At 42.3% G+C, this 12,325-nt stretch overlaps 1 protein-coding gene across 4 annotated transcripts in view; it reads left to right on the forward strand.

The window, feature by feature from the left end:
- LOC103121227 (beta-galactosidase-1-like protein 2) overlaps positions 1 to 12,325 on the forward strand; it is a 69,078-nt gene that overhangs the window by 22,119 nt on the left and 34,634 nt on the right. For all 4 annotated transcript variants that reach the window (XM_060179228.1, XM_016191945.2, XM_016191944.2 and 1 more), the window contains 3 exons: positions 3,001 to 3,069; positions 3,869 to 3,964; positions 7,008 to 7,116. In XM_060179228.1, coding sequence (XP_060035211.1) covers positions 3,001 to 3,069; positions 3,869 to 3,964; positions 7,008 to 7,116 — 274 coding nt within the window. The remainder of the gene's footprint in view (positions 1 to 3,000; positions 3,070 to 3,868; positions 3,965 to 7,007; positions 7,117 to 12,325) is intronic.

The following is a 12,325-nucleotide window of genomic DNA, read 5'->3' on the forward strand; positions in this document are numbered from 1 at the left end:
TTGTCTATATTAGAGAAGTTCTGAAGAATGATTTCTTCCCCTCCCTCTCTTTTTTCCTCTGATAAGCCAATAATACATATATTATTTCTTTTGAAGTCATCCCATAGGTCTCTGTTGTTGTTTTCAGTATCTCTTAATCTCTTTGAGATCTCTTACTTCTTTTTTAGTTGTCTCTAATTCATCCTAGACCTTGCTAATTCTGTGTTCAGTCTCATTTATTCTACTCTCTCTCCCCTCTACTGTTTTCTGGAGTTTATCTATTTTGTTACCCTGTTCTGATACTGTTTTAGCTTGTTCAGCTGGTTGTGTTCTTAGCTCAGCTATTTCAGCTTTTAGCTCTCTCATAACCTTGAGATAATTAGTATTTTCTTCCAGAGTCTCATTTGTTGTTTCTGCATTTCTGATGACAATTCTTTCAAACTCTTTGCTCACTCCTATGATTATTTCCTTAACTAATGTTTGGATGTTGACCTCATTATTTTGTGCTTCACCCTTTAGGGGGCTTTTAGCTGGACTCTTGTCCTGGTTCATTTCTCCAATATTTCTTCTTGTTGGTTTAACCATTTTATATAGTATGTTGTGAGGTCCCTCTCTCAGTACTTTTCAAATTACTGATCACTCTTGCCTGGATTAAATTGTGTCTAATTAAGGTACTTAAAGGGTTCACAGTTGTGGAAATTGACAGTTATTTCAATATTATTTTAATCCATGAGTTGGAGCTCAGTGGCTTAAAACCCTCTTTTTTTTTTCTTCCCTGTAGGCTATGGGAGCCTGAGGGCTTTTAAACTATAAGTAGCCTTCTTAGCTTAATAACTGACTCCTGATCAAGAGATAAAGCAGGGTGTGGCAGAGATAATCTAGTGATTATGCAAAGAAACTCTCACAGCCCCATGCTAGGCCACTGAGGTATAAATCTTCTCCTGAGTTTATTGATTAGTTCTCTGTCCCCTGGTGTCAGCACACAGCCTCTCCACTGCTTCTCCAGACTCCGAGGGCAGCAGCAATGGAGAATCACAGTTACATTTGGTCAGTCTTACTGGAGTCCTCTCCTCCCTTCAGCCGTCTTTTTGTTGGTGACACAGACTGAAGGTGGTGTCTCAACTGGTAAACTAAGGGACTGTTACCAGCTACTTAATCTCTCCCCAGGCTCCTGTCTGTCCATGAGCCACATGTGTTTGCACTCACTGGTGATTTGGTGGGTTCCCTAAGCTGTTCTAGTCCTTTCTTGTTGTGGTCTATGTCTAAATAATTTAAACAATAACTTTTGTTTAAACAATGTTAAACAATGATTTAACATTTGTTTACAAAATTATAAGATTTCAGGGGTATAGTTTCATACTCATATGTGTGTGTAATTCACTGCTCCCACCACCAAAGTTCCTGTGCTTCCTGGTCCCTCTAATAACCACCATAGTTTACTAAGTCAAAGAGAGTTTGGTTGATATATTTATATTTATATATATTTATATTTTTTTGCTAGTTCAGTTAGCTATTTATATTCCACATGGTATCACCTCATAGTCCACTTCCCACAAACATTTCCAGTTCCATCCATTTTGTCCCAGATATTACAGTATCATCTATTTAAATTGCAGAGTAGTAGTCAATGGAATGACTACATATCCTGTAACTTCCTATCCAGTCATCTGATGAAGGGCACTGAGGTTGCTTTCATGCTTTAGTTATTGTGAATAGTGCTGCTATGAACATAGGGGGGTAAATTTACCCTTTTGAATTAATGTTTGTTTTCTTTGGATATATGCCTCAGAGTGGAATTGTAGGATCAAAGGATATTTCCATTCTTATCTAAATAATTCAAGAAACTCCTTCCCCCAATTCATACTACAAATAAAAGAAAAAAGTCTTTACAAAGCTATCAGGTGTTTTCACCATTTATTTTTGGAATGATTGTATGAATGCTGTGGCTTTCATTGTAGCTCCAGTGGTTATTGGTGCATTAAAATGTTGAGTGTGTAAATCAGTTAAAAGACCTACTCCACTGTGAAAAATTTTGGTCCTGGGATTTATTTTTCAAAATAACTGGCAGACATTTACACCCAATTCTGTGAAATAAAGTGGGTTTTCAGACTGGGCTGTTCTATTTTTCAGGCAAAAATATGTAATAACAAATCAAGATAATGTATTTTTCTGGGGGGTTTATGAAGTGGCTTAGAAGACAATTTCTATAACACAGTTATGGGACTGTTTTGAGGGATGACAGCATCATTGAAACAGATGTGTATAATTTTCCAGAAAGATTACCAAAAAGCATCCACTTATTTGCATATGTAGGTTCTGATCCTGGAGGAACCTTCACACATTGCAAGATGCCTGAAACCAGTAGCATGTTGCAGGCTGTGCATTTTTTGCTTAAACATGGAGCTCTTGAGTCTGAATTGGAAACACATAAGTCTCTCCTTTGTTTACCTGGGCTTAGTCTTTGAAGTTAAAGAGGGTCCCCTGCAGTGTCTGGGTGGAGGGGAGTCCAGGGTAGAGGAAGCACCATTACTGTTAATAGCTCATCAGTCCTCCTGCTTCTAGAGCAGGCCCCTCACAGAGCTTGACTCATTCCCATCTCTCTAGAGTAACAGTCTCCAGTCTATGACAAGTTTTGGAATTCTGGATGTTTCAGTAAAAGTAAGACTGCCAGTTGAGGTTCCTTTTACTTTCCTTTGGGTTGTGTTTCCTCTAAAGTGATTTCTTTGTTTAAGGTAAAGAAAGGAGGGGGGAAAGCTGAGGGTATATCATATACCCAAGCTTACCTGTGACTCACCTGATCTTGTTGACCTTCTATCAGTCTCCTCCAGATTTGCCCTGCATTTCCTAATTCCTTGCATCTGTTCAATTAGTTTTTACTTCCAGATTGACAATCTTTAGTAAAATGGATCTAGGAAAAATATTTTCAACTCTTTGATGGGTTTCTGGGATAAGGAAAGCAGTCTAAGAGATGAAGTACAACAGATGGAAAACGCATACCTGTAATTATTTTTTCTGTTACAGCTATATTCCATGGAACCTGCATGAGCCAGAAAGAGGCAAATTTGACTTCTCTGGGAACCTGGACCTGGAGTACGTGCTGGTGCTGTGCCCTGACCTGGGCTGGGGAAACCAGAGGCAGGCTGGGGTGGGGATCAGAGGGCATCCTTGCTCTCTTCTTCTTCTAGCGTTTGCCCTTCTTCCGTAGCCAGTCAACAGGTCAGGTTGAAAGCTCTCAGGAGCTGCTTGTTGCTGGCTTTGAAAGTGACTGAGATCCATGTGGATTCAGTCGGCTAGGAAGGATCGTCAGTTTCCCCAATGAATGGGTACTCACGGGATGCACCACGAGAAGGTCGATCCAATGCATCCCTTGCTCTGTGATCCAGCTAGAGGCTGGGATCTGAAGCCCTGTTCTCAGGAGGCCATGAAAGGCTCAGGCCCAGAGACCGGTGGATCTCAGGGCTGTGGGTTTTGGGCTGCTGCCTCTGTGCTTTGCCCTCTCACTGCAGCTGGAAGTGCCTCATCCCCATTGTGGGTCCTGCTGTACAGTGGGGTGCAGTCTTCTGGGCTGGTGAGTCTTTCTTGTCCAACTCACTCTTAGGACCCCTGTGTCTTGTCTGATGCCCTTTCTCCTTGTGTTGCCAGGGGTGCTGCAGAGATTACCCTGGACTGGAGCCCTAAGAACCAGCTCTGCAGGCCACTGGGCTATGACCTGGTGTAGAAGTCCCTGCTCTGGGGGTGGAAATGACCTTCCCCTTACTCACCCCAATATCCTGATTGAGCACAAAGGAGAGGAAGAGACAGTTTACCACTCTGTTGTGTGCTGGGCTATTCTGCAACCCCTACTTTGGTGTCCTGATGGCTGCTAACAGCTCCCTCCCTGCCTCCTCAGGGCCTTTGTACTGATGGCTGAGGAAGTGGGATTATGGGTGATTCTGCGACCTGGCCCCTACATCTGCAGTGAAATTGACCTTGGGGGCCTGCCCAGGTGAGTGGGATTGTGAGGGACTCTAGCTGTGCCTTGAGCTGTATAAGACAACCACACCAGTGGAGGTTTAAGTGTTTTGTTATATTTTGATCTCACTCTTTAGGATAAGTGGCACCCAAAGGGAGTCATTTGATAGGGTGCCACACACTGATGGCCCATGTATAGTTTTAATGTTCACAGGGCAGCAGCATGGCAGGGGCACAGCCTGGACTGGTCTCGTTCTTGCCCAATTAGGCTGCTCAGCTCCTTCATCCGCTCTGCTCTCTCTCTTTCTTTATCTAAGAAATGGATAAAATCAAACCTTCCCAGTCTTTTGTTTATTAGGGAGGTTAGCAAGCCTTAAAAGTGTACATGGTCTTTTAAAAATACTTCTTTTTCTTCATATTTATTTATTTCTATATAAATACTTTATTTTAGATAAGACAGGAATTGAGAGGGAAGGGGGGATAGAGAAAAAGAAATAAAGGAAAAGACATCTGCAGAACTGCTTCACTACTTATGAAACCTCCCCCCCTGCAGGTGGAGGGCCTGAACATGGATCCTTGTGCATAGTAACATGTGCACTCAACAGGGTGAGCCATCAGTTGGCCCCCTGCATATAGTTTTGACAAATTATAAGAGAAGCAAATTATTATTATTGTTTTATCTTTACCTTCAAGTCCCAGTGAATTGACTGGGAAATCATGGTCTCACTGAAATTTGCTCTATGGTCAGAGTAGAAATCTAGACACGAGTCACCTGGTGCACACAAGTCCCTGTACCTTGTCAACATTGCCATCAATTTCCAGCAAAGAAAGACCCTCTTACTAACAGGCATGGTCTTTCTCATCCTGGCCATGCTGCTGAAGGTTACAACCCCCCCCCCCCCCCCACCTAACAACCTGGTGAGGGTACAAGGTGCACCTGCTAATATCTGTCCAAGAGGCATGTCTCTGTATTGTGACAAAATGCTACCCCAGCCTTGTTTTCTTCCTGGTTTCCAGCACAAGCTAGCCCTTCCTCAGGGAGGCTCCATCTCCATTTCCTCCCTGACCCAGGATCACTTCCCACTGTGCCCTTCAGCTTGACAAGAGTATCTTCCAGGAGGCTGCTCCAACCCCACCTACCTGGGGATTAGAAACCTGTGTGTCAGCAGTGTGCTGGGGCTCAGCCCTGTAGCATGGGAAGGGATAGGATTTACATCTTAGCTCAGCAGCAGAAGGCAGATCTCCCCAGAACACCTCATGTCCTCAGGGTTACCCTGACCCCATTGATGCTGGCTTCTGGGCATACCTGGGCACTGATCTGGGCACAGATGGGGGGTTTTCTTCGCAATAGAAACCAGACCCACCTATGGAGACTGATGCAAACTGATGCAGATAAATCTGTCTAGCATGGTGTGGGTAACTCTTTTCTGCTAATGGTCATTTGGATATTTGTTAAGTCATTCACAGGCCATACAAAATTATCAACTTAAAAATTAGCACTTGATTCTACTATGGAAGAAAAAGCTGCAGTTGCCATGGTAGGGCCAGACCAAATGATTCTGTGGGCCTGTGGGACATTTCACACAATTTGGTCTACCAGAATTTGCACAGGCTGCCTCTATTTCATCCCGATTAGAGTTATTGCTGGGACTTAGTACCTGCAGGCTAACCCCATTAGTCTCAGTGCCTTTTTTTTTTTTTTTGAATAGACGGTGAGAGGCAAAGAGAAATTGGGGGAAGGGAGGAGAGAGAGAGACAGATACTGACCTGCAACACTGCCCATTGCTTGAAAAGCTCCCCACCTACAGGTGGGAACCAGGGATTTGAAGCCAGGCATTTATATGTGGTAACACATCATGTGTGCTACCAGGTGAGCTACCATCTGATCCACTTCCTTTATTTTTAAAAAAATTATTTATTGGTAGTCAGGCGGTAGTGCAGCGGGTTAAGTGCACATGGCACAAAGCACAAGGACCGGCCTAAGGATGCCGGTTCAAGCCCCCGGCTCCCCACCTGCAGGGGAGTCCCTTCACAGGTGGTGAATCAGGTCTGTAGGTGTCTGTCTTTCTCTCCCCCTGTCTGTCTTCCCCTCTTCTATTTCTCTCTGTCCTATCCAATAATGATGACATCAATAACAATAATAACTACAACAATAAAAACAACAAGGGTAACAAAAGGGAATAAATAAATAAATATTAAAAATTATTTATTGCCGTCAGGGTTATTGCTGAGTCTCAGTGCTGACACTACAAATCCACTGCTTCCAGCAACCATTTGTCCCCCTTTTTTTTTTTTGCTTCTTTCTATTTTATTTGACAGGATAGAGAGACATTGAGAAGGGAAGAAAGAATGAGAAGGAGAGAGAAAGACACCTGCAGACTTGCTTTATCAATTGTGAAACATCTTCCTTGCAGGTGGGAAATGAGGGCTTAAACTCAGGTCCTTGTATATAGTACTATATGCTCTCAACCAGGTATGCCAGTAAATGGCCCCTCACCATTTTTACCTAATATAAGTGGACCATTTTCTGACTCTGTTTAGGATTTCTAAATCAAAGTGAGAAAAGCAGTCCTTTGTAAGAAAGTAGAAATGCTTCATCTGGATTTTAAAGGAGAAAGAAAGATACTTTCACTTCAATAGTGGGGCTAAACCATGGGGACATTCTTCTGGTAAACTTGGTTACAACAAATGAATTATAGGAAGAATCCCTTCCACTTCCCAGCTCAGCCCCCTGAGCTGAACCCTAGACAGCCGAGGAGGTTGGCATGTATGAACCAGCTCAGCCCTTTGGATTCACCCCTTTGTAATGAGGCTGTAGAGTAAATACTTGAAAACCGAGCCCAATGAATAGATTTTTCACACAGTGACTCAGGCTGCAAGCCTAAATCATAAAGTGGGGAAATTACATTCCTCTCTGTGCTGGTGTCTGTCCACAGGGACCAGGGTTACAGTACAGAGGGCAAGACCCACTGACCTCCCGGTGCTGGGAGATTGTGATCAGCTTCCTCTGCATTTGCATCATCTTGCTTAGAGCAAATCCACAAATACCAAGACTAATGACCTCCTTTTTATTGAAGCTGGCTACTCCAGGACCCTGGCATGAAACTGAGAACAACATACAAGGGCTTCACAGAAGCAGTGGATCTTTATTTCGATCACCTGATGTCCAGGGTGGTTCCACTTCAGGTAAGAGCAAACACACTCTGTTTTGTTTGCTCCTTGACTTCCCACACTCATGGTAGGAGGTCCTTGGCTAGCTTTCACACTAGGAGACCTGAAGACTTTTCAACATAAGCACACCATCTTGCCCAGTCCCCGAAGTCTGGAATGGGAGGGGCTTGCAAGAGTGGTCCTTTATTTTCTTTTTTCTTTTAATGAGAGAGTGGTGGGGGGTGGAGGGGGAGACTGAATGTGGTGCTGGAGAATGAATATGGGACCTGGACCATGTAAATCCTGCATTCTACCTGCTGAGCTGTTTTGATCCATAAAATAGTAATTTTTTTCCTCTTTTATGCGAGGGCTTTGCTGGGTATTTGAACCTGCATGATTACACTACTTCTAAGTGAAAGAGAGGAAATGAGAGAGGGAGGAAGAGAGGGAGAGAGAAAGGAAGGAGAGAGAGAGAGAGTAAAGTCACCTAAGCACTGCTTCACTAACTCGTGAAGCTTCTTCTTTCCTCCCAACTAGTGTCTGGGACACCTTAAATCTGGGTCCTCAAACATAATAAAATCTATGCTCTGCCTACTCCAAGAAGTCTTTTATTTTTTTATTTATTGAATATTAATATGAGTTTAAAAAAATTTTGTATTACAGAGTTACATGTCAACAAGGGTTTGAATCCACACCATTCCCACCACCAGAGTTCTGAATCTTCAGTCTCCCCACTGCAATCCACCAGTTTCCCTAAAGTTGTAGACATGAGCCAACCATCTTCTTTACAACTATCTGTCCACATTTATACATAATTGCCCCACTCCTTTTATTAAATTCAATCTCTTCCCCTCTATGCCGCTCATAACATCATAACTACTTCCATATGACCCTCTCCTTTTCCTTCTCTCTCTCTGGGTGCTGATGGAGCTGGATTGCAGAGCCCTCTTATCTTTATCCTATCACTTCTCCCTCACTGGGAGTATGGATCAAGGTTGTTAATGGGGAGCGGAAAGTAGGAGTTCTGACTTCTGCTTCTCTGCTGAGCATGGACATTGACAGGTTGATCTATACCCTCAGCCTGTTTCTATCTCTCCCTAGTGGGCCAGAGCTCTGAATATGTGAGAGTCCAGGACACATTGGTGTCGGGTCTCTGGCAGGGTGATCTCCAGGGGAAAGGTAATGGACTGGTTCTTTCTAGAGTAAAGACACCGGGGAGCCTTCAGCGTGCTCAGAACTCAGAACTCGTTTATTAGCAAGGTGGACATGAGTTAAATAGAAAACCAAACAAGGGAATTATTATTGAAGTATGTCAGAAATTACAGGTTTCTTAAGGATCAGCTTGCTCTTATGGTAGGGGGCTGGTATGACAGGAATTGATGAGATACAAGACAGTTGTTCTCCATGATGCAAGCAACTTAATTATCCAAAGGTATTTGAGAGAAGCATAGGGGTTAAACCAATAGGGTGAGACAGTGAGAAGATGGATATCAAAAGGCCATATAGTTTGGAATTTCTCTTGTCTGGGGTCTGAGGTGTGTGATGGAATGTGTGATAAGGTGTGTTCTTCTGTGATCAGAAGGTGACTTTGAGTAAGTGAATCTTAAAGTAGGCGGCCATGTGGCCTGCAATTAATGGGGAGAAGTATTGGGGTTTCTGTGGGCCTGAGAGTCAAGAAGGAAAGAACTAAGTCTGAGTTTCCCCCCTTTTGCTCACCTCGGTTGAGAGAGACTCACCAAGAGGGTATCTTCTCAGACCTCCATCCAAGGATGGGGGTAGTACTCCCTAAGCTCTATCAAGCTTACACATATTCCCAACACATTGGTGAGGTCATCTCCCCAGAGATGTCAGGGTGGAGTCATGGTAGCATCTGTAACTTCATGTCTGGAAGGTGGCATGACCTAAATTGAGACAAAATGGTTAGTGAACAGGAACCAAAAGGTAGGATTATAACAGATGAGATTAGGAATTTTAGGGTAGAAGAAAGCTAGAAAATCCATTTTAGGCATGTTCCTGGGGTACACAAATATGGTAGTTTTGTTTGAGTTTGTAGCTAGCTTGAGGTTGGATAAGAATATTGTCTGAGAAATGGTATCAAAATGGAGAAAAGGGCTAGAAAGTTCGATTAGGGCAGGGAGTAGCTCCCATTCTTGTAAAAAAATATCTGTGGCTAAAATTAACCATTTACCTCCATCCACCTGCTCCAGAGCCTGTGTAACCTCTAAGTCCCTATTGGTCTGAGCTTATAACTCATGGTCACCTCTGAGGAACATTGCAGGCTGTACTCATTTCAGGACCAGTATTTTTAGAGTGCCAAGGCAGGATACTCCCCTCCCTTTGGAAACACTGGGGCTATCCCTACAGTCATTGCTTTATGGGAAAGCCAAGGTCCTGGGAGGGCTCACAAGACTCTGTTCCTTATGGAAGCTATCAGAGAACAGTCTTTAAAGGACCTATCTGGTCTATTTTAGAACTGTCTTTGGGTGGCCAGGTGGTGGTATACCTGGTTGAGTGTACATGTATAAGGATCCAGGTTCAATCCTCTGGTCCCCACTATAGGGAGAAAGTTTCACAAGTGATGAAGCAGTGCTACAGCTGTCTCTCTACCTCTCACCCTACTGTCTCCTCCTTCCTCTCAATTTCTAGCTGTTTCTATCCAACAAATAAATAAAGATAAAAAAAAAGAAAGAAAAAAACTGTGTTTGGTGGTACAGTGAGGAAGGGCAGACAGGCATTAGGGTTTATGTTATTCCTGAAACTGCTTCAACTGTTACACTTGATGACTAGAAATATTATTATTTTTATTATCACCAGGACCTTATTCATATATGATTCTATTGCTCCTGGTGGAATTTTTTCCCCCCTTTTAAAATCTGAGAGAGACAGAGAAGGGGAGACAACATAGGATGGCTCCATAATTTTTTGCACTTCCCCTGGTTCCGTGTATGGTGCTCTCATGTGGTGCTAGAAGGCTCAAACTCAGGTTCTCAGAATGGTGAAGTGTAAAATTCTCATGGGTAAGCTGTCTTCTGGCCTGTGAGGAATATTGATAATGGAAACCCTCTCTGGTCAGTTCTATGTAGAGAAGAGCTGATGTGGCTTGCCTGTAAGACAGCGGGACTTTCATATTCACAAAACTTCACTCCATGATTTTTCAGGATAAGATGATATACAGTGCATACTTATTGAAAATGTGTGTTAAAATAATTTTTGGCAAGACAAATTTTACATTGAATGCGAAAATTGGAAATAATATAGAATTCAGGAATAGGAATAATGAATTCAGTTGCACAAAATCAAGATGAGTGACATTGAGAAATGCTCTTGAGTTGCTAGTTTGGGATGTTCACAGTACACTTAAACCGAAGGAACTGCTTGATCTTTTTGTAGGTTAGCAAAATAGCAGGTAAATTTGCACTTTGGATAAATAAGGAATAACCTTTTTGTGTGAATCTTTTCTACATATTATATGAAACCTATTTAGATCAAAATAGTTCATTGTTTTTATAAAAGATTATTTCTTATAAATTCTAGTAAAACTTAGTGGACTTTATTAAATCTAGTTGTAGTCACAAAAAGAGCAAGAAGCTATCAGTGGCTAACCTAAACTTCTACAGGAAAGACAGGTTCAGGAGGCTGTGGGAGGTTGGGTGGTGGAGATTGGGATTTAGGTGAGAGAGAAGGTCAAGCTGGGCATAAGGCCAGAATCATTCTTAAAAATAATGATACGGGGGGCTGGGTGGTGGCATCCTGCTTAAGCACACATGTTAGAATGTGCAAGTACCTGGATTCAAGTTCCCAGTTAACCACCTCCAGAGGGAAAGTTTCACAAATGGTGAAATAGTACTGTGTCTGTCTTTTTCCCTTTTTATCTTCCCCTTTCTTCTCAATTTCTCTGTTTCTATCGAATAAATATATAATGGGTACAAGAAATAAAAATGTAAAAATAAAAAGGAAAGAAAATGATATGGACTGGGGGGATAGCATAATGGTTATGCAAAAGACTTTCAAGCCTAAGGCTCAGAGGTCCCAGGTTCAATCCCCAGCACCACCATAAGCCAGAGCTGAGCAGTGGCTCTGGTACCTGTCTCTCTGTATCTCTTCCCCTGTATCTCTTTCATTACAATAAAACAAATGAAATATTAAAAAAATAGTGATATACCAAATCCATTAACATTTTCTCCTGGGCATCATGGAATTATTTTACTTTTTATTATAGCAAAAAATATATATTATAACATTTCAACAACTTTTAAGTGTCAAGTTCAGTGGTACTAATTATATTTACCTTCTTGTGCAGATACTATCCATCTCCATGAGTTTTTGATCTCCTTAAACTAAAACTTTGTTCCCACTCAACAGCTGCTCCCTGTCTCTGCAGCCCCTGGCCATTACCCTTCTATTGTCTTTCTGGGATGACTTTTTCAGATATATAGTAGGAGGAGGAGAAGAGAGGGAGGGCAAAGAAAAAGAAAGAGACAGAACATCACCAAATCTTCCTCCAGTGTCATATTTCCTGCATGGTGTGTATGGAGGTTGGTGGGGGTGGCAACATAAAATGTGGACCATACTCATGACAGGGCAGCATTCTCCAAGATGAGCTAATCTCATCAGCCTGTATTTATGATTATGACTGTTCTAATATAGGTCTTACAGTATTTGTCTTTTGGTGAGTGCTTTCTTATTTATTTATCATTTTTTTTTTTTTTTGGATAGAGAAAATTGAGAGGGAAGGGGAAGTTAGAGGGGGAGAAAGAGACACCTGCATCATTACTTCACTACTTGTGAAGCTATCCCCCTGTAGGTGCAGACTGGGGCATTTATCCAGGGTCTTAGCACATTGTAACATGTGCGCTCAACTGGGCACAACACCTCCCAACCTCCTGGTGAATGCCTTCTTTAATTTGCTCTTACATAATGTCTTTACGGTTCATCCATGCTGTAGTACATGTCAGGCTTTCTTTCCTTTCTAGGTCTGAATAATATTTCATTGTGTGGATAATACACATTTTGTTTAGTCATACATCCCTTGATAATAGACTCTTTGGTTGTTTTTGCTTACGGTAAATTATGCAGCTATGAACATGGGTGTACAAGTATCTGAGCCCCTGCTTTTGCTTCTGCGTATGGATTCAAATGGTGTTGCTGGCTTACATGGTTAATCCTTGTTTAAGTCTTTGAGGATGTGCCATACTGTTTTGTATAGGTGCACCATCTTAAATTCCTGTGGACAGTGTGCAAAGTT

Source organism: Erinaceus europaeus, chromosome 20, assembly GCF_950295315.1.
Source record: "Erinaceus europaeus chromosome 20, mEriEur2.1, whole genome shotgun sequence".
NCBI lineage: Eukaryota > Metazoa > Chordata > Mammalia > Eulipotyphla > Erinaceidae > Erinaceus > Erinaceus europaeus.